General features: G+C 43.3%; 1 protein-coding gene across 1 annotated transcript in view; it reads left to right on the top strand.

Annotated features, from left to right (window-relative positions):
* The first annotated feature begins 2062 nt into the window (after nt 1-2062).
* Nucleotides 2063-26659, top strand: part of GTF2I (general transcription factor IIi) — a 51598-nt gene continuing 27001 nt past the window's right edge. Inside the window, exons 1-11 of the mRNA XM_065731762.1 lie at nt 2063-2116; nt 5506-5611; nt 6561-6699; nt 15866-16000; nt 17000-17183; nt 17363-17391; nt 17746-17794; nt 18465-18508; nt 19490-19567; nt 23976-24035; nt 26400-26462. Coding sequence (XP_065587834.1) covers nt 5513-5611; nt 6561-6699; nt 15866-16000; nt 17000-17183; nt 17363-17391; nt 17746-17794; nt 18465-18508; nt 19490-19567; nt 23976-24035; nt 26400-26462 — 880 coding nt within the window. The 5' untranslated portion in view covers nt 2063-2116; nt 5506-5512. The remainder of the gene's footprint in view (nt 2117-5505; nt 5612-6560; nt 6700-15865; nt 16001-16999; nt 17184-17362; nt 17392-17745; nt 17795-18464; nt 18509-19489; nt 19568-23975; nt 24036-26399; nt 26463-26659) is intronic.

Here is a 26659-nt window from a genome sequence, read left to right as displayed (position 1 = left end):
CTGAATCCATTTGCAAGGAAACACTTAGCAAAGAAAAAAAAGAAAATGCAGGGAAATGGTAATTTTTGGGTTACGGGTTAGCACTGCATGTTTGGGGAAAGGGCTGGGATGTGATTCTCCTGCTGGCAGAGCACCCAGATCCCTGTCAGCCTTGCTTCATAGGAGAGGTCCTCCAGTTTTCTGAGCATCCTCGTGGACCCTTCTGGTCCTGCACTGGGCAGCTCCATGGCTTTGCCATTTTGCTATTGGCAAAGTGGAACAGAAAGATAGAGAGGTGATAGAGAGGGCTCCATGTTAACCTGCATGTTCGTAGCACACTGAGGAGGGCCTGTGCTGGAGGTTCCTGAGGGAAATTGTTTGGGTGGATGGATGGATGCTCTCTCCTCAAGGATCAGGGAACATCTCAACTAACACCAAAGAGTGCTATGGAATGTTTGTGTGGGCTCATAGGGAGGCTGGAGGAGCTTGGAGACAGGAGCTGCTGAGCACTCTGAAGCTGGCAAAGCTCGTCATGGGCAGGAGCTTCCTGAAGGCACCTGGGGTGAGCACCAGAAGGCATCATGTGTGCTTGACTCCAGACACACAGCTCTGAAGACGTGCAGATCTGCTTGGCTGCCCTGTTCCTGGGGTCTCGAAGAGCAGAGAAGGATGCAGGGGGCCTGTGTGGAGGAGGCAATGGTCCTTTGGTCATGTCTCTTGGCTCTGGCTCGGTGCTGGTCCTGCTGAACCCAAGTTGGTCCTGTTCCGAGTCCTGTGCTGGATCAGCCGCCGGCAAGGAGCTGAAACTGAAGATCTGTAGATCTGCAGTCCATTGGCTTGTGATGACAACTTCTGTCCTGCTCCAGAGCTTCCTCAGGAACAGGCTTTCCCCTTATATCTGACTCTGAATCAAACAGAAGAGGAGAAGGGAACATCCACACGTGGCACCACCACTGCTTTGCCATAAGGTGGCACAGGATTCTGTCCTACAGACCCCAGGACTGGAGCTGTACGGTGCTGGTGTCAGTCGGTGGGAGCTGGCTGCAGGCTCTGTCTCCAGGCTAGTCACTGCTCTGGGGGGCTGCAGAAGAGAGCAAGGCAAATGTGGGGTGGGACCTGGAGCACCCTGGGGTCAGCGGTTGTGATCCATCCCCACTGCACATCCCAGGCCACAGGAGCAAAGGATGGGGAAAAGAATGCTTTTACCATCCAAATGGCTGTACTTACCACGTGTACCGTGCTCCAAGTGAAAACACAGGCTGACCTTACCGTCTAGCAGAGAAAACTGCAAAGGAATTGAGCCAACAGGAGAGAAGGAAAATTGGTGTCAGCATGAGATGATGCTTTGGGGAAGTGTGGGCTGCAACACAGCATCCATGTGCTGTTCTGGTCCTCCTGGGCTCTGCTACAGCAGCACACAGCTACCCAACGATGAAGATGAGCTTTGCACAGAACACTGAAGATAAGGGGATGACATTAACTGCATCAGTTTTTCTGGAGGGGCTGGGGCTTCCTGCCTGTTCTCATCCCCCTGCCACCAGCTCTTCAGCACTCATGGGTTTCAAGCAGGCAAGCGCTGGTCTTCTTGCTCTCAAAGGTTGGATTTTCAGATGTAACTTGTTAAGAATACTTGGATTTTCCCATAGAAACCTGTAATGGGAGTCGAGCGAAGCCCCTTAGCTGGAGGTTATGCTTGTAACTCAGTGCACGCCGTGGAGCAAAGCATTCTGTCAGAGACAGCTTTTGAGCGCTTAAGAGAACAACACATACTTCTGGGGAAGAAACAGAACAGTTTTCGTTAAGTAGCGAGGAAGAAGAAATAAGCACGGACTGCTCTCAGCCCGTTCCCGGGAGGAGACGATGCGCATCCCTGGGCAACCGGGAGTTGTAGTCCTCCGCGTGCCGGGCGGCGCTGTGCGGAGAGGCGCGGCCGCGTGGGGGCGGACTACACGTCCCAGCGGCCACCGCGAGGCGTGCGCATGCGCAGTGCTGCTTCGTCGAACAAAAACCTCCCCTTGCTCTCCCCGCTCCCGGATCGGCGCCGCGCTCAGCCCGACGCCGTGAGGGGAGCAGCGGCCGCTGCGGGAAAGCGGCCGCCGCCACAGCTCGCCGTTCCGCTCAGCCTCCACAGCCAGCGGTGAGCGGTGGGGTGGGGTCGGACCTCGTGGGTGCGTCGCGGGGATGGAAGTGGGGGGGAGCGCAGTGCTGTTCCGCGGCTCCCTGACACGGAGAGAGGGCTGCGGGAACAGCAGCGCCGTGGGCCGGGGAGGCCCCGAGCCCGGCTCTGCGGGTGGGGGGGGGGCACCTCCGCCTCTTCCGCGCCGCTGCTGGAGGCGGAGCTCCACGCGCTGCCCGCCCTCTGGGAGCTGGGGAGGGCGGGCGGGCGCCGCCATTTGCTATTGGTTGGTGGGAGGGCGGGCTCGCCGAGGAGCGGACGCGATTGGGTGCGGGAGAAGGGAGGCGTGGTCTGTATGCAAAAGAGCGAGGACTGGGGCCCCGCGGGCGCCTGGGACGGGGCCATGAGGGCACGGGGTGACCCCGCCCCGCCGCCTCGTTTTGCTAATTGTAATTAAGGCAGCCTGCGGGGGAAGCTGAACCTCGTTGGATGCGGTACGGGGATGGAGCTCCGTGGGGAACGCGTTTGTTTTGTGTGGCCGCGTGCTGCTTTTTCCTCTTATCTGGAGCTGTGGGTGTGTGTTGTCTGTTTTGGTCCAGAAGCAGTGAGAATTGAGTTAAACATCGCTTTGCCAGCGGACTTGTTTGGGTGGAGTTAAACGTGCAGAGGTGATGCTTCGGTCCTGAAGGCAAAGGATGAGAGCAGTAACAAGCCAGCAGCAGTCTGGCTTCCAGGTAGATTTATAGTAAATGTTCCACGTCCCTGCTTATTCCATCTTGGTACGGAAGCAAGTGCTCAGCTGGGATGGCATTTGTTGTAAAGTGCCCTGGTGGTCCAGCAAACACTGGGCTGCTTTCCCTGGGAGCAGCAGATCTCCAGCAATGCTGAGTGCAGGCATGCTTGCAGCAGCTGTATTCTGGGATTCTTGGTGGTGAGCCTTTCCATCTGTACAGTAGGAGTGCTTGTAGTGCTGCGTGGTGGGTTTGCTGCTTTGGGGCTGCGTGAGATCAGTGAGGAGTTTGGCTCGTGCTGCCTCAGACAGCTTAGGCAGGAGGAGTTGCAGGAGGGGAGATAGGATTGAAGTGAACCTGCAGAAGCAGAGCAGTGAACTCTCTTTCTCTGTTTCCTCTTATGGACAGCATCTTTTTCTTCCTATGGCTGGAAAACATCAGCTTGAGGAAAAACTTCTGTTTGAGCACAAAAGAAAAAAAAGCAAAACAGCAACAGATTGAGTGATTGAGGGGTGGGGGGGTCCACGAGCACCAGAAACCCTCATTGCCAGTTCCAGATCTTCTGGCTGCAGAGCTGCCACCCAAGGGCAGTTTTGGGCCACCTGGACTAGAGGAAAGCGAGCACACTTGCTTACCTTGGTCAACCCACCACCTGCAGATTGAGACTCCCAACAGTGTTGGACCAGTGAGTGGTGACTCTTTTCTATCTTTCTCTTCATTTCTTTCCTCTCTTAAGTCCTTTTCTTTAGTTGCTGTTGCTACTAGCTACTGCTAGCTGATAAGGCAAGAATACCTAAGAATGCCTAAGTTCCCTTTATACTGAATGCTTACTAATTGTTGTTAGAAAGTTGCCTAATTTTGCCTTGAAGTAGCTATTTATTGTGCTTTCTAACAGTTAACTTCGATGTTCCTCTGACTCACTGTTGTGACTCTTGCAGTTCACCTCCTTTGCAGCTCTCAGAGTGGGACGGGGCAGGCCTATACAGCAGCCTTCCTGGAGAGCAGCAGGCAATGCACGGCTGTATCGTGCTGGGAATAACTGTTTGCATCGATGAAGTGTGAAGATGTTTCCCTTTTGCACACTGAGACTTTCTTTATAAAGCTTCACCCTTTTCTTTTGCTTTTGTGCGTCTGGCAAGCAGCTGCTAGGGACTGTCCATCCCCGGTTGCTTTACTGGGATTGCAATGGATGCCTCTGTGTGTGGGGAAGATGGAAATGAAGAAAATCACATGAAACAGTTAATTCTTACCTTTCCTACCTCTAAAAAAGAGTGGTGATGCAGTGGCACAGCTGTCTAGGGAGGTGTTCAAGAGCAGGGTGGTGGTACTGAGGGTCATGGTCAGTGGCATGGTGGTGGGTTGGCAGTTGGTTGGGGTGATCTTGTTGTTTTTTCTCCCCACCCTTAATGGTCATATAATTCTGTTTTGGCTCTCCAAAGCAGAAGCCAGCAGGAAGCCTATGGATATGTTTCATCTGGCTTCCTGAAAGCTGCTGAGTATGGTCTTTACTTTTCTCCTTGTGAAAACACAGAGGTTTATTTGCTCTGTGTTGCAGGAAATCATCACAAGACAGGAATGGTTAAATGCTACATCCTTGGTACTCTGACTGCATTTTGCAGTGGCTCATTTGCACAAGCCTTGACTTGGGCAAAAGCTCATAGTGGCACTGTTAAACAGAAAGATATTGTAACCAGTATTAATTGACTCTCAGTAGGATGAGGTTAAGATAAATAGACTGAATAGTAGTACTCTGGCAGCCAGCTTCTATTGGTTGGAAGAATGGCTTTTAGGTTGGCCTTTTTGTGTAGGTCTAGTGATAAGTTGGGCTCTGCGTGGGGTGCTGTGCTGTCACAGAGTCTGAGCTGCTAGTATTTCTTCCTTTCACTGCAGATGCCCTCAGATATCTGCAGACTGTCACTGCCAGTTTATCCATGACAGCTTTCAAGCTGTTTAAACCTTGCTGACCTGCCTGGAGCATCAGGAGGCAGCTGGGTGTCTGCTGTGAGCTTGGACTGTTGATGCTGCAAGTTTGTTTTCACTGCCTTAATCTGTGTTCAGAGGTTTGGGGGGGATTTTCTACAGACTCATACATGGGGCTGCAGCAGCAGTGTCTCTCCCAGTTCTCCCCTCCTGCAGGCATGTCAGGTTGTTGCATTAGGTATGTGTGAACATAACATAAGTTGCAACGTTCAGCAGAAAAATGTGCTCTTGGCAGCTGTTGTTTTTGGCATAGTCATCCTTCTCTGCTGGCAGATCTGCCAACATAAGCATGAACAAGTCCTGATTATTGTGTCTTTAAGCTGAAAGTCAGTTATGATGCATGTAAAATAGGGCTTAATCCTGTTGTTGTCACTTCTGAAATGCAGCTTTTAATTTTAGCATCTGAATTGTCAATGCTTAGCTTGGAAATTAATCCTGCAGCTGTCTAACAGGCAGGTAAGGATGTCAGGTTCTGGTTGCTGATGCTGGAGTCCCAGGCTGTGGTTTGGGATGGTGGTGGTTCGTTTGTGTGATAACCCAGTGAACTTGTACTGAGAATTATAGAGCACGTTGCTCTTACACCAATGACAGAACGGTTCTGTCATTCTGTTCACACCTGTCTTTTTTGTGTGTATCTGCAGATAGATATTCTTGTGCTGTTGTGTGTATCTGAACAGCTTTTATATTTTCTTTTTACAGGAGGAGAATGGCCCAATCTTCAATAGCAGCTACGTCCGTGCGTGATGAAGACTCCTGTGAGAGCAGGATGGTGGTCACGTTTCTCATGTCTGCACTGGAGTCCATGGTCAGTAGCAAGCTGAGTGCCTGTCACAGCTCCATGGGCACATGCAGTGCTACAACAATACCTGGGCTCCTGCCATGGAGCTGGAGTGTGCTGTTCTGTCTGTACCACAGTGTGTGCTCCCCACCTAGTGATTAGTGATTAAACTTTTTGACTACGATGGTTCTAAGATGATTAGTTTCAAAGCTTTTTTTTTTTCCTGAGGGGTATATTCAGTTTCTAAAGGCTTTGTTGCTTTGTGTCATGTGGCAACTATTGATGTCATTTGGGGCTGGTGCAAGCTCTGATTTTCTGAGTTACTAAGAAAAGTTAACCTATTGTGGTCACTTCTAGCTGATCTCACCAACCTTCTCGAGAACTTGCTGTCTCCTTCCTCTGAAAGTCTTTGTTTGTTTTTTAACTTCCTTGCCTGGCATTCCTCCCAGCAGAGCACACCTACACCTCTGCAGGAAGGCTGTGATCCTTCCCTTTCTCAGGAGGGATCCATGTGAGGCAGAGCACAGATGTCAGGACAAGGCAGGCTGCAGGAAGCCTTTCTGCTTGCAGCCACGCTTCTCCAAGTGAAGCACTATTTGTGTTAAGTGTGCTGGGGAAGGACAGAGCTCCTATACTAATTCTAGTTAAGACAATGTGGTATTACAATAGAAGTGATAATTTCCAATGGATAGATTTAATAAATCATTTTAATTAAAAGCAGTTCAATTTCTCAGACTAGATGAGACCTTAATTTCACTAATCCATCTATGGTGCTTTTAAAGGTTCCTCATGAAAAGAGTTCCAGATACATAACCAGTCCATTGCTGATGACTGATACTATGTAATTCACAATGTCTTTTTGAGAGATGGATGCTGGCAACACAAGTAATAACTGCTGTAAGGGATTCCACGTAGGTTTCTACTGAGTATACTTTTAACAAGGACAATAAATGCTTTTCTGCTTTTCTTTTCATAGTGTAAAGAACTTGCCAAGTCCAAGGCAGAAGTTGCCTGCATTGCTGTGTATGAAACAGATGTATTTGTAGTTGGAACTGAGAGGGGAAGATCCTTTGTCAATTCCAGGAAAGATTTTCAGAAGGATTTTGTTAAATACTGTAAGTTTCAACTTTTTTTTTGTATTATACTCAAGCTACTTAATGTATATTGCAAAATACCAGTATCTCTTGAGAGCCAAGTCCTGTATTTTGTGGCTGCATGCTTTAAGTAACACTGGTATAAAATTATAGCTGCATTACTTTTGTACTCCTTCACATCTGTGGGAGTGTTTTTTGTTTCTGTTAATTCTTATAGTGAGACAGTAGGACTTGTGTAATTATGAAGCATGATCCATTGTATATGGGGCAATGTTTTAGGAGTGGACTCTCAAAGATGCAGCGACTCTTTGGTTTACATGCGTGTATAGGAAAATGCTGTTGAGGGATAGTGCTTAGCCAGTAATTCAGTGTGCCATTATCTGCCTGGAGGAAGGGAGAAGATGAAGGTCAAGAGCAGGATATGAGAGAAAAACGGATCTTGGGGAATTTAAAAACAACAGCTGTAAGATGTTCTGGCTTGAGTAATTAAATACTGCATGCAGTGCAACTATGCTTAATCTGTAACAGGAGCATTTGCTTCTAAAAATGCTTTTGCTGCTACCTAAAACTCTGAAGAATTCAGCTGTGATGGGACTCTGGATTTGTCCAGTGTTGTGCTGTTGGACAGTAATGTTCTGTGGGCATAAGTGTATTTACTCCAAGAAAATCAGTGCAGTGGGGGATGTGCAGAATGATGACCTCAGTGAGGAAATGAGGATGAGATACAAACAAGAGAAATAGATTTAACTTCAATAGGGGGCATTGTTTTTATACTGGTATTTATGAAAACTATTAGCTGAATAATGGAAGGAAATTCAGCTTTTCACCTGACTTTTGCATTTAAAGGATTTCCCTGAGAACCCAAGTACTTTGTTTGCTAATCCAGTGGTACAGGCAGAACAGTGGTATTGTGTGCCTGGTTATGATGCTGTGGGCTTTGTCTTCAGTGTGTATGTGTTAATATGGAATCTGGAGTAGCTGGGGTCTGTTTGATCTCCCTGGCTGGGTCTGTGCTCTTGGTTCTTTATCATGGCAAATACTCTTTTCCCCTCCATGCTGTTGAACTGTATCAGCTAAGGTTTCACTGGGTTTCCTGTGGCTTTCACTCACGTCGACTTGCCTATGTGAATTCCTTAGTGCTTAGGTGTGGGGGAAGGAGGAAGGCCCATGAGGAGGATTGTGTACCTTAAAAAAAATAAGTGTATTGGAATCAGATTATCTCAGTGCTTTTATTAATGTTGATGTGTGTTGTGTGCTGAATGTTGAAAAGGCATTATTTAAAATGAGGTCAGATAATACACTCTTCTGAACTGTGCTTAATTAAGATGACTGCAGACTCTGTGTTACAGTGAAATGCTATGTTTGTTATGCCTCACAGTGTAGAACTGTGTGTGCTTTCATGCTTGATCTGCAGCTCAGGTAACTTGCATCGTCAGTTCTTCTAAGCCTGTCTGAGTTTCTGCTTTCCATGAAAAGCAGGCACTCAAATGACATGCAGAATGTGGGCAAGCATGGGGATGGACGCCATGCAGGTCATACCTCTTCCTGTTCCCTGCTGAAGTGTATTGCACTTGGTTGCTCACAGAAGACCTGTGGTGAGATGAAATGCTTCCCTGCTCTCTGGGTTATCAGCCATCCTGAACAGGAGATGGAAGCCTGGGGTGTTTTGAGAATGACATTCCCTTCCTGTAGTCATCTTTGTCATCTTGACAGTTTCCCTTGGGGTTTGCTATCGATTCAGTGGAGTTCACACTCATTCTCACACACAAGGGTGGTAGAAGAGGTCTCAGCTCATCCCTGAGCTGCATTTGCCAATCAGAAGTAAACTCTTGGAAGAGCTTGTTGGCTCAGAAGCACTTTTTTGATCACCTATCCTGTACTTTAAGTGGGATTAGAAAGCACTGTATATCCCATCCTTGCCAAGATGCTGAGTGTTTGCCAAAAATCCTGGTGGCCTCTTGTGGCACATCCTGTGGTACCAGCTGTGGCATCCTCAGTATGTAGGCCGTGTGGAAGTACAGTCCTGCTAGTTTTGTGGTTGTCTGTCAGCTATCAGTATTGCTACTCCTTATTTCTTTGCTATTGGGGCTTTGTATCAGTATCTGCTTGCATCTGGAAGTTGCCCATCGTGAATGCTAAGTGCTTGAATTCTTGGTTTTCCTTCTAGTGGCCTCAGGATTCCCTGCTGATCTTAACAGTGCATCTGGCCAGATGTCTTCGAGTCCTGACAGAGACTTTGGCTGAGACTCACTCCTCTCACCTGGACTTCCATGTCTATTTAGCCATGGGTTGCAAGAGTTCCTTGTAGCTTCAGGAATTACTAGAATTTGTGTTAAATGGGTGCAGCTGTTCCTCCTGATAGTGCTGCCACACACCTTACGAGAAAGACAGTATTTCTGGTTTGTGGATTATTGTTGAACATTCTCCACATTCTGCAGGCAAGTAAAATGATTTGTCCTATAAGTAAGGATACTGTGGACCTATCTGAAGATCTGTGGCTGGGCATCTGCTTTGTTGCATCCCTCTGGTCTCTGAACGTGTTAGGCTTTGCAGGGAGTATTTTCCCTTCCATCAGCAGTTTAAAAGGAAAAACAGGTAAACAGAACCCTGCATCTTACCATCTCTTTATGATAAAGAAAACAGTACTGTCAAGTCTCCAGCTAGATTGCCAACTGTTGGACTTTCTGGTGTCTGCTGAAATTTCCATCTGACTAACTAAATTTAGTGTTTCTGGGCTATATAGTAACTTCTCTATTCTAGGGAGAATTAAACATCCATGGCTTAAGTTAAACCATGCCTTGGGTCTTGCAGTGATAGATGCTGGCTTCTTAGTTTGTAGCTGCATTTTTAAGTATGCAGTGACTGTTGTTCTGGGTTTGGCTTCCACAGAAGCTGCTGTTTGCTGTGCAGGATCTCTCCACAGAGGATGGGTGTTTTGACTTTGTTTCTAATGCACAAAAACACTGGTCTTCTGATCCTGCACGTCCTCTGATCTTCAAGGATGTGCAAAATGGATTCTGAGAGTCAGTTTGCACAATGCCTTGTGCTGGAGAGCATCAGTCTACTTCATCCCTAATTGTTCATCCCCATGGACTGGAGGATACAAGATGAAAGCAAATCTGTTAGCACTTTGACCTTGCCTTCCTAGCAGTGTCTTAACTATGTCAGAGAGGTGCAGCTTTTCTGCCTACCCTCTGTTGAAGTGGCAGGACTTTGCTACGGTGGGTGCTGCCTGTACCAGAAATGTATTGTGACTTTTCTCAGTTTTCTGCCTTGTTGCTTACTTTCCCAATCTGTTTCTAGGGGTTCTCAGTAAATTTTACTCTTTCAGTTCTGAGTGACGTTGCTCACTGCATCACAGCAATTGCAGTTACTAATACTGGCAGTAAAAAAACAGTCCTGGCAGTGGAATCAGATTTATGAAAGCAATTTAACTGCCTTGAAAATATGGAGCGGTGCTTTCAGAAGTGTCTGTGCCATCTACCTGGAGGCATTAAAATAGCTCTTAAATCAGCCTTTTTCTTTCTCTTGAGCTGTTTTCTTTGTAGCTGATGATATTCAAAAAAGACAATGTAGAAATGACAAGGTTTTTCTTTTTTTAACCAAGCTCAGTGAAGTGTATAGCATATAAATACAAGATCCTAACATGCTGAAGCTCTGATTGGTATGTTTTGCAGCTTTCTTCCACTTTGTAATGGATGAAGCTACTTACACGTTTGTTTGATCCATCTGTATCATGTAAAGTATGCTGGGCAGACTGTACTTCTGCAGGCCCGAGAGCATCATGTGCAGCTTTTGTTATTAGAAGATGATAGGTGGGAGCTAACAGCAGTGTATCTTATTAACTCAGTAGCTCTGGGTTAATTTCAGTCTTGTTCTTAATCTTTAAATCTACAGAGGCAGTCCCTGATACTGCAGCAAACTGTACTGCCACTTTGGGTGTGTGCCATGTACTTTGTGTGAATGCTTTGACTGAAGTGTAAACCAAGCATTAATAGAGTGGCCTTGCTGCTCCCTTATGATCCTGATCACCTCTGATTGATTGTATTCTTACTGTGTATTTCTTGCTTGTCATGCCTCTGTGTGTTCAGAGATAGCTCTAAATGGGGTGGTTGGCTTCTCAGCTGTGAAGCAGAGTGTGTCTGATTTGAAGTGCAGACTGGATCCCCCGGCACATATGGGAAGAGCTAAATACATTTTTCAGTGTTGCTCTAACAAGAGAGATTACTAGTGGCTCTAACTGCTCCTGATCATATTTTATGTGTCTTACAGTATCTACAGGGCAGGCTTTGTCTTTGTGCCAGGGCAAATAGTGAGGATACCACTCTGTAACTAGCTGACATCTTTGTGTTGCTGGGAGGGTAATCCCTTGACACTAATGCAGCTAGCTGAAAAAATGCCAGCTCTTCTTTGATGGTGATGTGCCAGTGGGAAGACTGGTTTCCCACAGTCTTTTCTTTGGCCCTAAGCTATTCTGTGGTCAGCTGGGACTTCTGTGGCTTTTGCTGCTCCTGAAACTACAGAATATTTTAGAAGAGAAGGGATTTGTTAAATTGTAGGCTTAAACTATGAGAAAAAAACAGTGAGAGCCAGACAGAGGATTAATTCTGACAAAACACTTGTGGAGGTGCATGTGTGTCATCTCTAATCCATTCCCTATTTTAAATGCTTCGTTTTGGGCTGTGTCTGCTACACTTCTCACCTTAGATTTAGTGCATTCTGAAGAATACACAGAAGAACATGGCTGGATTAGTTCCATTCTTCAGTCTGTAACCAGCAAGATGCTTCCCTACCACCAAGCCAGAGCTGTTAGATACCTCTGTAGGTCTCAACCTCTTTTTATTTTTAATTCCAGCTTCCCTTTTCACTGTTTGGGTGTGGCCTCTTTAAAACAACCTCTGCTGAAGGCTTGTTCTCGAGTATGTTGGAGCAGGCAGTCTCCAGTCAGACTTACTGGGAGCTCCCTCAGTTGTGGTTCTTGGTTACGTCCTTGAGGTTTCATTGGCCTTTTTTTTTTTTCCCTCCTTGCAGCAGATGACTTGGAATAATTGGCACTTCTGCAAGTTGCAAGACGAGAAGAGACTGATAGCTGTTCCTGGCTGGGCTGACTGTAGCCTGTCACCATTTCCCAGAGCAAGCATGCTGGTTACCATCACATGTTTGCTTCTACTGTGTCTGTCAGCTGGGAGTTATGGCTTTGGTGCCCTGCTAGTGGAAGGGATCACATGAGTGCTCCCTTGTCTATGTTATGTAAGCCAGGTTGTATCATGCCTCGTTAGTGATGCCTTATGCTAACCTGGCTGGCTCTGCCTGGAGTTCATTAGGGAATAGTTTCATAATCTTTTTTGTACAACAGGTGGGGGCATGGCAACTGCTTGCTTTGTCTTATCTGCTTTCTTGTTCTTCTGTTTTCTTGCTTTTCTGCCAAGGCTTCTGTATGACTGTAACAACTTAGCACTGAGATTTAGTTCCAGGGATCTGTGTCTCCCAAGGACTCAAAGGTGATGTATGGAGTGTCTTGATGACTAAAGGTTTTAGGGTATCATCTGTTTCTTGGTTTTTTTGTTTTTTAAATCAAAGTGTATGACACTGGGGTGTTTCTCCTAGAAGGCTGAGGTGTCTTCCTGCAGGCATCACACCTGCTTCCAGCACTCTGAACTTCTGCTGTTCCCATCTTTTTGCTGTTTATACCCTACTCTGTTTATCAGAAGCACTTGTTTGCATTTTGCATTTGTTTTTACTCCTACTCTATTTCTTTGAGGGAGTTCTTTTGCAGTTATAACTGCTTGACAAAACAAAGCTGTGTTCATTCTTCGAATTAACTCTTAACTCTTGGAATTCCATCTCTTCCAGGTCTGTATTTAGCCTGTAGCATGAGTTAAAGCATCTCCTTTTTAAGACTTGATTGTTTTATTCACATGAAATCATGCTTACAGATGAGTTTAAAATAATACTCCTTCCTAGCATGTACTGAACAGTTGCAATTGCAAGCAGTAACAATAAAATGCAAAGCAATCATCAACTGTGTGCTGCTTTTCTGCCACTGCTGTCTCCATTTGAGATCACTTCCTGGCTTTGGCTTACAGACATCTGTGTGACCTTTTGAAACACACACAATGCAGTTCTTGGGCTGTCTCATGCTGTGCTTTCTTAAACGTTGATGTGTTCATTAGGTGGACTCCATGTTAATAATCCATGTCATATCATTTTAGCCCTACTTCGTGTCCTGTTAGATTCCTTTACTTTGGTCCTTAACTGTGATTCTCTTTCCCTTTTTTTCCCTCCAACTTTCCAAGCTGGTAAAAGGGCTCTAGCTGAAGTGGGTGATGGTCTGTTCTTGCTAGCCATGGTTTTTTCTGTCTCCTTTGTAGCCTTTTAACACACACATACCCAGTATTAGGAGAGAGTTATTCTGTTTTTGGTAAGCTTCACATCACTGTCAGTTTACTTAGATTGAGAAAGTGTAAAAAGGCATCAACTAATTCTTAAAATGGAAGAAAAACACTTTTAAAAAGAACTTCTGAAAATGTAACTTGCATGTAATTTTATGAATGTTAAAGGATTTCTCAGAATAAAGTAGATTTTTCTGCCTGCCTTCCTCAGGGATGACTTCCTTGCTTCCACTGTCCTCCTCCCTGCAGATGCGGGTCTGTCAGGCACAGAGGCTCTTGCAGGCCATGTGTCAGCCCGGATACCTTACATTCACAGCACCTCCAGTGTTAGCCAGCCTGCACTGCTCTAGGTTTGTTTAGGATGCAGTCAGCTCTCGTGTCCTTATTAGGACTAGTTTGCTTGGCAGGAACCTTTCATTCTTCTGTCTCTGCCTTGCCAGTTAAGGTTTATTAACCTAATAAGTACTTAAGAAAGAACACCAATGACAGCAACTACAACAAAAAAGCAAAAATAAAGACAAAACAGTCTGCTCAGAGTTCAGCCTCACTGCAGCCTTCACCTTTCCTTCCATGTAGTTGCAGAGTTGTTGATAGCAGATCATCTTCGAGTACCTTGAATGGCTCCTCCATTTCTGCCTCAGGTGATCTGCTTCTTTTGTATTTACGATTGACAAAGGATCACTTAAAAGATATTTTTCTTTAATTTGAGGCTTTTGTCCGATTTCCAGAGCTGGATGGCCTTAAAAAGCTTAGGGCTGAACTGGGTGTGTAAAACCATGCAGCAGTATGCATGCTTTCCCTCTGATTGTAGTTACTTCTGGATAGTAGTTTTCCTTAAGCAGGAAGGATTAAGTACATGTCCCTGGCTGTTGTTAACAATGGAGTTGCTGGCCTTACTGTGCCTCCTGCTGTCTGCACATGGTGGCATTGGTACTCCTACAATCCCTTCCTGCTGTAGTGTACCTGGGGGAATACAAATCTTTTGTTGCAGGACTCCTTGCACACCAGGGACCTGATGATGCCGCTTTTGCTGGAGGGGTGTCAAACAGTGAATCCCACCTCCTCTCTCTTGTTGTACACTATCTCCCCTTTGACTTCGTTTATCTGCTAAAGCTTGATTATTTTTTTTCTTTCATAGGTGGATTGTAGGCAGTGCTCCCTTTGTTACTTAGCTGCAGCACAAGCTCTGCTCAGTAAAGAGCTGCAGCCTGCAGCAGTGTTCCCTTCCTCACAGTTTCATGTTTGAATGCAGACATGCTTTGTGGCCTATTTTTGTCTGCAATCAGAGGACTTGCTTTAGTGGGCCTTCAGAGCAGGTGTTGTGTAACACTGCTGAGCTGTGCTGCTCTTCATCAATGTATGAGCACAGCAGCACTTATTTAAGGAAGGAAGCTGGAATGTTGACCTATACAGAGGTCAGGCTGTAGATGCTGAACTGCTGCAAAGTGCCAAGAAAAAATAATACCAAACTGAAATTCCATTGTTTTGATTACACTATTGCTTTGTCACAAAAAAAAAAACAAACCTCCAAAATATTTGGAGTGCCTTTCTTTCAAGGTAATCCATTCAGCCCTTTTAGAAAAATTTTCTTTTTGAGGATGGAGACAGCTGTGTGCTGCTTGGGTGATTGCTTTACCAGCCACATGGCCAGCTGGGCTGTCACCCGCTGTGCTTAGGGCAAGAAGGTTGTTCTGGATAACAGCTAGCAAGTCAGTAAGATGCTTGACCACACAGATGAGCATTGCTGCTGGGTAGCTTACTTGTAACCCTGGTGAGCTTGGGCTGGCTTTTGCAGAGGATCTGGGCAAGCTTGCAGTGTGCTCCCAGCTGTGGGGAATGCAGCTCTGCCCCCACCTCACCTTCCCACCTGTACTGGGCTCAATGAGGCTTTTTAAGGTGACAAATTTTTTAGTTGAAGTGTTTCTTCTCAGCTTGTTTCACAACCATTTGAATCAGTTGTTCAAACTGATGTTTGCTTTCTTGTGTAAGCCAAATTACCACAGTAGCAGTATTGCTGTGAATCACAGTGTGTATGTTCTTGTTCACAGTGAAATCATAATGCAGTTTTGACATTAATCCTGTTGCTCATAGAAATGTAGCTTTTTCTTGTGTTTTCTTTCATCTGCAGGAAAAAAAATGGTATTGTTTTCCCCATTTTTGTTGCATGGTTCTCAGTAAAACCACAGTTATAGAAAGCGAAGGCTGCCACCTGAGTTGGATCACTTCTCTTTGGTGCTTACGATCCAAACAGAGCAAGGTTTAGGACTGAAACACACTTTGTTCTGTTGTACTTCAGTGTCTTTTAGAAGGTGAAAAAGCCACTCAGGGTAGGAGCTGTTGTGACAAAAGTCAGATGCCTTCTATTAACAGGATACAGCAACTGCTGAATGAGACATCAGGAGCAGTGCTAGAGACCTTCCACACAGAACTTTGTGTTTTACTATTTAAGTTTGCAGACCCTTTTTCCTTAGCCTTTTTGACATTTAATTTCTGCTGTATTACTCTCTCCTGGGACAAAGAATGTTTTCTACATCTGCATGCCAAGCAGACTTTTCTTTGCCATGTGTCTTAATTAATCTCTTACACTCAGAGGGGTATATTTACAAAGGTTGTATGGAGAACATAATATTTACCCAAGTGCCCACATGCATTTGCCTTTAGGTTGAAGAAGTTCTTAACTTCTGACCAGGAATCCCTCTAAACCCTCTGTAGTCTAAACCAGAGGGGCTTGTTCATGAGTTTTGTATTAACTTGTTCAATTTTGTCTCATTTTCATGAACAACATTTTCATTCAGGTGTTGCAGAAGAAGAGAGGACTGCAGAGCTGAAGGAAAAGAAGTGTGTTCTACCTGCCAACAGACTGACAGTGGATATCATGGAACTGGAAGCTCTCAGGAAGTCTGTAGAGGACTACTTCTGTTTTTGCTATGGTGAGTTTTTAAGGGTCTTCACAGTACCTGTTTTGGATTTCTGAATTTTTATTCCACTTGGGAAGAATGTACTGTGATCTTTTCCAAAAAGCAGATTTGTTACCCCATGTGCAGTGAGCCAATTCCCACACACTCAGGAGAGATACTGCTTTTTATTTGGGCCTGAGTGCTGGTGGAAGTTTACACAAATCAAGCACAGTAATGCAGTTCTCTTCACTATATTTATACTTGAATGTGGAATACTTGGGACTTTTTACCTATCTAATACAGAAGGAACATCTCCTATCTGTATATTTGTAAGTTAAGCAATATTCCCTCCCCTTTTGGCTGCTTTTCTGACCATCTATGTTTGTGTGGGGTTGTCCTGGGTCTTGGTGGTCATTTGGGGAGTACTCCCTTTGCTCTTCTTGACCCTTACGTGGCTACCTAAGAACGAGCTTAGCAGTTCTCCTGCCAGTTTTCCATGGAGTTCAGTGGTTACTGGTTAATTGGGTAACACAAAAGGCTAAGATGTTCTGCTTTAATACAAACAGTACTTGTTTGAAGAGTTCTGCATTCATTTTGATGTAGCACAGTCAACAAGGGAAGATTGTTTGCATTACCTGTATCCTCCCCTTAGAGTGTTTCAAAATATCTGCCTGGTATCAATCTTAGCTTTTCAGCTGTGCTGTGGTTTAGGTGTTGAGCTTATTTTTTTACTGGCTGATTATACAGCTCACACATATATTGGGTAGTTTTCTTTTTTATTCATTTTGCAGCATTTATTTTGAGACTTGTGCATTATTTTGAGACTTGTGCAGTATGCTCCCTTTGCTTTTAAGTAAGCATCTGTACCTCAGTGGGTTCCACTGAGTATTGGTGCATGAGTTGCTTGGTTTCCTGCAGGGATTTGCATCTGTGCCTTGTTTTCTCTCTAGTCCTCTCCAAAGTAATGGGATTTATGAGGCATGCATCCTTTTGCTAGCTTCTGACTTCGTGACAATCTCCTTTTGTTCCTAGGCAAAGCTTTAGGAAAGTCAACCGTGGTCCCGGTGCCGTACGAGAAGATTCAGCGAGACCAATCTGCTGTGGTGGTTCAGGGCTTGCCTGAGGGGCTTGCGTTCAAGCATCCAGCAAATTATGATATTTCAACCCTGAAGTGGATTTTGGAAAACAAGTCAGGGATCTCATTTATCATCAAAAGGTTATTTGCATTCTAGTTTGCTCATTTGTCCATTTTTGGACTACAGATTTCACTTTTTTAATTGCATTGCAGTCTGTTTCTATTAAACAGAGTTGTTGCCTTTTTAGTTTTATACTACAAAGTAAATAGCAATCTACTTTGCTAAGGTTATTTTTATTTTTTATCTTATTTCCACCCAGGCCTTTCCTAGAGCCCAAGAAACACCTAGGTAAGTTACTGCTTAGTCAGGCTTTAATTTAGGATTAAGCTGGAACCTCAGCAAAATCTCCTTTGTTTTACAGAATTTGGGTGAAAGATTTGCTTTGCTTTGTTTTCCAAAATTTCAACTTGAAAAATGAAAAGAGAGCAATGGAAAGCATAGTAATAGACATGTTTGAAGCAATTTTATATTGGTGTTACTTTATAGTTTAGTAATCCAGTTTAGGTGTCTCTTCTTCGTATCTTTGCGAGTACACGTGCGTAGGTTCCATGTTAAAAAGAACTAAATCTGAATTGGCTTTTCAATTTGTACTTAAAGGTAAATGGATTACTGAAAACCCAAATGTTATCTTTTAACTTTCAGGAGCTCATGTGACGGATCCTTCACATTCAGTGATACCTCCAGGTGGAAGGTGAGTTGAAAATGTAGGGTTGGTTTTTTTTGCATGTCTAAATATTCTACTTCGTTGTATGATTTTGATGTGTCAACAGTGTGTTTTCATGTAGTTTCATGTAGTTTATCTTAATGGGCTTTTTCTGTCCAGCTAATCTTTGGATAACTTTTGCTGGCATGGGATTGTAAAAAGCATGAACAGTCTTTCTTTTGATCATTATTTGTAGGGACACTCTTAAAACTAAACAGCTGGCAAAGTTTCCATTCAGTTTAATTAGCCCAGTGAACATTCTTAATTCACAGTCAAGTTTGACATGTGTTATGCCACTGCAGTGACTAGGAGCAGGTGAAATGTTCTTCCCTTCCCCCTCCTTAATTAAAAGACTTAACATATACGTGTATTTATTTCATGTAAAGCTTATATCTGGAATAAGTAAAAAAATTGCTTAATGTGAAAGTAGGGAGCAAAATGGCTAATGTTTCTGTGCTTCTCAGGAGTTCACTTCTTGTTAAATGATAAACAGACTTGGAGTATTGTGCACATCCTTTGAGTGTGGGTCTGGGAGGTTCATCCTCATTCCCCTTGGAGGCTGATTTTACTAGGCAGCTTGTAAAGCTTGAGGAACTTTCCAGAAATAAGTTTGTTGTTTTTTATAATGTCACTGTGTTCGTTCTGTTTGTTCCTGTAGTTGCCCTCCTGTTCAGGTGAAAACGGAACCAAGTGAGGATTCTGGTATGTTCAGTCTTGTCCTTATTTGCCAAACAACTGATCCATCAGTTTCTGTTCACAAGGCTGTATTGAAACAGTGACAGGAAGATCCAATAAAAGCAGGAGAAAGCCACTGTGTGTGTGCATGGAAAGCCTCTCTTTAGTTAAAAACGGACACTTTCCATTGCAATTTTCATTGAGTTTTTCACCTTAGCCAAAGGCTTCCACTGACGGGGTGGATTTGTAATGTTTTGAAGACTGAAATAGTGTATTGTTAGAAGTGGAAAAGGGGAAGGTCCTCAGGTATTTTAGTTCCATTTCAGCGCTATTTATCCCTAATGTGGAGAGAAAAACTTAGCTTATATGATATTACTACCAGCAGGTTGAAAATGACAGAGCACAGTGTCATTTTTCTAGCTAAAATGTAAATAAATGGGAAGATGTTTCTGGTGTTTTTTTTTGTTTGTTTGTTTAAAAGTAAATAAACAGAATATTTCCCCTGCAGCCAGGTCAGGGTGCTGCAAGGCACTGCATCCTCTGTAGTGGAGCAGTTGTTGGGTGTATGCTTTGAGATTCTCGCAGCAATAATCCCAGTGAGACAGCAGGTGTGCTTGGGGATGAGTTATGACTTCCAGGAGCTCGGCTGTGCAGCTTGGTGTTGTGCAGAACTGTGCTTTTATGTGGAGAAAGGAAACCTTTTAAATCCTTCAGGTATGAGGTGGTATTTGCAGGTATGCCTGGGCAGCGTTTAGTGCTGGATCACTTCTGATGGTAACCATACTAAAACACAAGAAACCTGGAACGTGTGTCATTTTGTTACTGGTTTTTTTCTCTCAACACTTGTTCAGTGCCTTAGTACTTGAAAATAATTTTTTTTCTTTCTGTATTTGAGATTAGCTACAATATCGTTTGGTTTTTTTTTTTTAATTGATTGGGTTGTTTTTTAGCTTTTGTAATCTTGATCATTATCTATCGACTTGTTTGATTCCTTTGTTGCTTCAACAGGAATTTCTTTGGAAATGTCAACAGTGACAGTAAAGGAAGAATCAGAGGATCCTGACTACTATCAATACAATATTCCAGGTAGTGATAGCAACTTCTCTACCTGCTTATCTCCTCAGTGGGTTGGTTGCTGAAAGCATTGCTCTTGCTGTACCTTTCCTTTTGCTTTTTTGTGATTGTCAAGCACGTCACTGCTTGCTGCTGTTACAATACAGCATTTCCATGCTGGCTGCCATGAGTTTGTACTTCAGGTCTTTCAGTATTCTTCAGTGTAATACTGTTAACTGTACGAGTGTTGTGTTTGGGACTTAAAAGAAGTTCCTTTCTGCTTGATTTTTTTTCCTGCATGCAGACTGTTTCCTCTGATGTTTTTAAACAGGAAGCAAACCTGATAATGTTAATGCTCAGAGCAGTGCTTGAATCTTTTCTTTAGTTTCAAGTTTCAGTAAATTGTGAATGCATCAAATCACTTTCCTCGGATGGAAAGACCAGTGTATGCCAAAATTGTCTTGAAAGTTATAAGCTTATATTCCTGTAGAAAAAGCCTAGCAAAATCTGTGAGATCCATGACTGCCGCTGTGGGTGTATTTTGAAGTACTTCTCAGTTGCTTTGCTTCATCTGTACATATCTAGTTGAGATACTGCATGTTAATTTCAACCAGAAGCATTCAAAAATGTCTCTAGTCAGTGTGGAATTTGAAAGGTGAATTATCTGGGATTATGATCATCTTTTCTTTGTTCATTGCTTAGCCTCCAGGGTCTGTGAATTTACAGGCATGATATAATGTAGTAATAGCTGTTTTTTTGGAGACACGCTGATCATTGTTACTTCCAAAGCCAAGCCTTGTCATCTTTCTTTGCTTTTCAGCCCCTCGTGGCTTTCTGTTTCATACAAAAAAACAATGTCAGAATTTGGCCAATAGCCTGAGGTGCAATCTGACCCTGTTTGAAAAGTCTGTGCTGGAATCACTTAGAAAGCAGTAACCCAATGTAATGCAGCATGATGGCACTTAAAATAATCAATTTATACAATATGTTTCCAAAGTGAGGTCTAGGCAATGTGGATTTTCTTAGGGAGTTTTTCCTCTTTCATTAGAGGTCTCTAAATTTAAATCTTCTGATGGGTTGAGGGTAATACACACCTTTTTCATATAAATAGGTCCCCCATTAATAACTCTCCTTTCTTCCACTCCCAGTGTAGTCCTCCAAACTTGCATTTAGGAGGAGACTGCACTGAGTCTACTGGGAGAAAGGATGATGTGCTGTGAGCCAAAGAGATGTAGCTGTCATGTTGTGTTGCCTTCTCCTAAAGTAAAGGAGTTTCCCCTTCGTTTCTTTGAGTTACTACCTTGAAGGTTCAAGCCAGAGGTTGTACAAAGTGCCCAAAGTTGTAAATAGTTCAGGAACGTTGGGGTTTGAGTGTGCGGGAGGATGCTGTGCAAAGAAGTAAGCCTTAGAGAAGTATAGTTCTACCAAGGTTTGTTTTGAGAGATGAGGTCAGTCTACCCAAACATTTCTTTTTGTACAGACAGAAAAAAAGGGGAAAATGGCTAGGGTTGGATCTTACTGAGAATATCCTACAGCAAAAGCTGGGTTTATTGATTTATGAGAAGAAATAACTTAAATGTTACAGAACAGCAACGTGCCTGGGGCTTCCTGGGGAGATGATTTACTGCTGGAATTTCACAGTTATCATTTTTGAGTATTTGCTTCCTCTCACATGTCTGTAATGCAGACCAGAAGTTTGTGTGCCTTGGTGACACACACAAGTCTTCAGTTAATCAAACTGGGGAAAATGAGAACTGGAGATGCGCGTTATTGTCATCTCTTTTTATCTCCTAATCCACTGTGGCAAATGAGTCTTGCCACAAGTTAATCCTGAATTACTAAGTTTAGGAAGATGTTTAAAGTACAAAGCAAGAAGACAAGGAAATGGAACTTTTAGCTTCCAGAAACTTCTTGAGAGCGTTTGGGTGGGGCATTAGGGACAGTTTTCCATCAGTGGGCAGTAGCAGTATGGCAGGTTATTGGTTATTTTTTCCTGTATCTGGGAGAAATGTGAATATCAGTGCAACATTAAATGCTTTATCTAACATCAGAGACAACCTGTTTTGGAAGGAAGATCCAAATCGACTCTTAAATAGATAAGGAAAAGGACAGTAAAATGGCAGGACTAAATAAAATCTATGGGACAGTTCCAGAAATCATATAGGTAGCTAACATTGCTATATGCACTTTATCTTTAAGTACCATTTTTGTAAGGCTCTTAGGATAGGCAATGTTAGTGAATGTGCTTTTTCTTAGTTCAGTGTCCTTAAAAGAAGTGCATCCTTGTGCCCATTCCTATCTTGTGCTCTGGAGATTGTTTAACTGAGTGTAAACGTACTGGTCAGTAACAAACCCAAACCTGTGCTGGAAGGCTGTAAATAAGATCCAGGCTTGCTTTTCTTTCAAGAAAAGAATGAAGTCAGGAAACCATCGATGCCAGAATGAGAACAACTCTGAAGCAATTAACAAACTAGAATTGGGCTATACATATTTAAGCTTACGCAGAAGCAGGAGTATGTTAAAGGAATTACTCAGGGTTACGTGCCATTTTCCATCCTCTTCAGCAACACAGAATGAAAGCTTTATGGAGATGTGACCCATATTGAACTGAGTCATTTGGTAATTACCAAGCACATCCTGAAAGAAGTGTGTTTTGCCCAATGTATCTTCTGCGTGCAAGTCTTCAGTTACCACCAATGCCCTGAAGTTTAACTAAAGAGAACTAGAAGCAGAAGGGAATGGCTGCAGGTAGTGTGTCCTGGGAATGAATGGGTTCATCTCTTCGACTGGTGTCCAAAGGAGCTTGGCTGTATTGATCTAGGGTGATGTAGGACTTGGCACATAGGGGCTAACTTGAAAATTCCAGAGAATACCTAGAGAAAGCACAACATAATCTTATGCTTCCTACAGTAATTTTCACTTTGCCCTCATTGTTACCTACTTTTCACCTTATCTGTGTACAAAAATAAAAGTATCTGCGTGACTCTTGAGAGTGGCACAGGTGTGGCTTTGTCATGTTAGGATGTAAGGCATTGGCTGAGGGGTGAGTGGCCTCTTGGTGGGTAGCAAAAGGACAGTGGTGACCAGAGGGAATGCCATTGACTCTTGTTTTCAAAGGAATTACTAGAATGTGAGAAATGCTGTGCCAGGTACTTCCTCTGCTACCAGGTGGTGCTCGGCTCTGCCTGCACATCTGATGGTGTAAGCTCTGAGGTTTGAGCAGTTGTTTTGTACCTTTGTGACCATCCTTCCTCCGTTGTCCTTGCAGTGGTAGAATGAAATTCCTATCTCTTGAGTGGTCTTTTTCATTGTTATGGTTTCCTCCCAGGTTTACTACTAGATGGAACTCGGTTCGATCTAATTCTCCCCCCCGTTGGTTTTGGCTTTTCTTAGTGGTGGGCTGTGTGTATCTGCCTAATAACATGCACAAAGTCACTGAAGGAAAGTGTATTTTTTTTTATTTAAACAAAGTGTTCTCCGTGGGTCACTTCCTAGAAACCCACTGGGTGTACTGCACATGTGCTTTCTATCGACATGGAAGCTGTGGGTATTGAACTCCCTGTACTTAATCCCAGGGGTTAAAGTATTAATACTGTTGTTAAAGTATTAATGTTCATTATTGGTATACTTTTAGACCCACCTCTGGATGACCACAATGCCTGGGGAGCTGTATGATGCTCTGCAGATTGCATTTGCAAATGAGTGTAGTAGTGATTCAGTTTAAGCAGATCAGTTTCTCCAAATCCTTCATTTCCAGTTAGCAGTGGGACAGCCCTCCTGTACACCATGCCAGTTCTGGGTGCCTGGGCTGCTGGGAGGAAAGGCCTTCATTTGAACTGCAGTAGCTCTGGTGCATTAAGCAGTGCGGTTTTAGGGGTGTTAATGCAGTGTTTGAGGTTTCTGCAGCAGCCTTTGTAAAGCAGTTTGTACACTGCAGTCAGAAGAGCTACTGTGATTAAAACCAGATGAACTCGTAGCGTTGGAAATGTTTTCAGCGTCTCTGAATTTGTCTATTTCATGTAGGGTAGAAATTGTAGAGTCAGAAAGGACTTGCTGTGGATGTGAATCTTGAAAAATTGGGAGGAGAGTGATGAAAATGCACTGAAAAAAGGCTGAACCATCAACATTTGATATTTTAAAATCATTTCATTAACACAGAGGCACACAGGAACTCAAAGCCTGCTGTTCTGCATGTCTTTCTGCCTGTTCCATGGTCTGGGAAGCGCAGGTACCTTCTCTTAGCCCCTCGACTTTTCAGATTTTGCTCAAGTGAATGAGTGAAGACAGAAGTGTTCATACTTCACACTAAATTCAGCTCTTCAGAGAGCCTGAAGTGAGCATGTGGTACATGGAGTTGTGTTATTTGTCAGCTTTCTCTATGGAGTGGAAAGATGGATGTGCTGCAAGACTCAGCTGAAAGATTGTTTTCTTTGTTCCCCAGCAGGCCCTTCTGAAACATCAGAGATGGATGAAAAAATTGCTCTTGCCAAAAGTTACACAGGTAGCTCTTATGTTTTTCTCACGATGATTTTGTAAATGGAGTGTGTAAGTTCTGCTTTCTGGGGCTCTGTCTCCTTGATTTGAGGAGTATGGGTATTGGAACGTAACTTTTCAAACAGAAGTGATGGTTTCAGCCACCTTAACTTTCAAGTGATCAAGTGAAGAGACTTACAAAGAGGATCTTATTTCTTCTGTTCCTAAATTCGAAAAGAAGCATCGGGTGGATTGCTAAAGCACTGGTAATTTGTGAGTGTGCAACTGTGTCCATTTCTCATGAAATTCAGTTGAAAAGTTTAATAAACTCTGCTTATGTATTATGGCTACTACTTGATATGTATGCATTTCATTTAGCTGGGTGTGGGATGGACAGCACACACAGAACAGAGTGTACAACAAACATATACTTAGGGGGAAGCAGTTCCTTACTGCATCTCAGTGACATCTGAAAGGAATTGACTCATAAATTGCATTGTTTTCGTCTTTCCTGTTTGTTCTGTTATGCTCATTTGCAGACATTAGGAAAAACTCATCTGCATTTCAACCTGTGGGTTTCTTTCTGAGGTCAGAGTGCTCATGCTTGTCATTGAGTTTCAAGACTCAGAAGTTGAATGTTTGTTATGGTGTTCACGTGATCATTATAGTTCTGTATTTTTGGCTTATGAAAATCCTTGCTCTGAAGATTCAATGATAAAAAGATTTTTTTTTGTTCTCTTGTGAGATGTTTTGCCTCTTTAGATAAAGGCAGCCACTAAGGTTCCAGTTGCAGTGAAGGAGCACCTGTGGAAATATCAGTAGAAGGTGTTTAGCATAAAAGCAAAGTAATTGGATTTTTCTTTTTACAGAAATACTTGAAAATTTGGCATCTTAATTAAAGCTGTATGTTTCCTCTGAGCATTTTTTCCACGTTTCCACATGGTTTCCTCTTTGGTTTTAATTATTATTATTATTCTCCCAAACCATGGCACTTTGTGGCTTACCGTAGGCAAGCTGTGATGCTTTTAAATCATAAATTACAAATTGTAAGGTGCCTATCAGCCACCATTCTAAACACCTGCCTCTCAAACCTAAGCCATAAGTGTTTTTGGATGTAAAGGCCAAGTTGCACTAACAGCAGTACTCAGTCCTCCTAATTTGTGCTTTGAAGGTGCATATCACCATACTTAAAGGTGCCATTTCTCCTGATAGAGGAGAATGAAGCTCCCTGCTCTCTTGCTGGCTGCACAGCTAGCACTGCTTATTTGAAAGGAATGAATCTAGGTACTTTATTTTCCTAAGCATAGCACTACGATCCCTTGGTGCCTGATTATAGGAATCCTGAGGAGAGAGTGGTACCAAATGACAGAGAATCTGACTTTGCTTTATTTTTGCTTATGGAGAATTTTTTAGCTATAGATGCTGTGTGTGGTGCTTTGTGTCAGAATATGGTTTTCTTGCATTCTTTTCCTGAACAAAGGAGAGACAAAATCATGTTCATGGAATGGCCCATAGTAGCTATAGCTGCCAAATGCTTGTTGGTTGTAGTAAGACTGGATGAGTGTGGAGCAAAGCATGGTTGAAATTCAATTATCAGGAGGTCAAGGTTATTGAAAGAAAGAATTTTAAACCGAATGGCAGTGCCGGAGAGCGATAACATTAAGAACTGTGAAGAAGGCTGCTGCTTAGAAGCTGTGTTTGTTTACCTCCTTACCTGATGTAAGGAGCTACTTAAAGATGAGAAAAAGTACCTTGCAATGATCATACAGGGTTTGGGAAAATAAACAGTAAAGGTTTTTATTTATTTAAATGTGATGGTACGTTTGATGTAATCTGTGCATCCTTTAGATAAGGAATCTCAGCGTTGCTGAACCTTCTCCTGATGCTGATGGGCCTAATCACATTTATTGTATTAGTACAGACTACCCCTGCAAAAGCATTTCTCTTTTCACTGTTGGCCTTTGGAGGCTGTTGTGGAAAACCACTGTAGTCCAACAGCTCTGAGTCTGTATAAATGATAAAGAAATACATCATCTGTAGGGCTACACAGGCTTTGTTTATGACTTTAGTAATCCTTGATAACTAAGAGAAAAATATTTATGATTCTATTAATCCTATTAAGACAAGAGTAAGGAATTTCCTCCGATCATTAATGCCAACTCTGTGCTGCTGTACATGTGATTTAGTGCGTATAATCCCTATGTCCTTACTTCTGCCTGGAGTTGCTTAAAGGCTTATGGTTCAGATAGCATTGCTTCTGTTTTTATTGCACACTGTGAATGCACAATATGTTGGTGAGCCAGGGAGCTTCTTGACAGGTGTCAGTTAAAATAGAAAATCATTGAGTGCTTGGTTAAAAATGTGCCCATCAGTTGTTTCTTTTTCCCTTCAGACTCTTCCGAGCATGCTCCTTCAGAAACAAGTGAGGATCCTGAGGTTGAGGTCACCCTTGAAGGTTAGTTATCCAGCTCCTATATTTCTGTTTGTAGGTTATTTTTAGGTCAGTATGTCATATTATACTTCCTAAAGCAAGTGGGCTCGTTCAGCATGCAGAAAAGAAAGCTGTGGGAAAACCTCATTGCAGCCTTCCAGTACTTAAAGGAGTTTACAAACAGGAAGGAAAGCAACTTTGTACATGGGCAGATAGTGATA

The sequence above is a fragment of the Cyrtonyx montezumae genome, unplaced genomic scaffold (assembly GCF_038088225.1).
Source record: "Cyrtonyx montezumae isolate F1298 unplaced genomic scaffold, pur_monq_1.0 scaffold_15, whole genome shotgun sequence".
NCBI classification, from domain to species: Eukaryota; Metazoa; Chordata; class Aves; order Galliformes; family Odontophoridae; genus Cyrtonyx; species Cyrtonyx montezumae.
The sequence above is the reverse complement of the archived record's forward strand: the minus strand, read 5'-3'. Positions and strand labels throughout refer to the sequence as shown.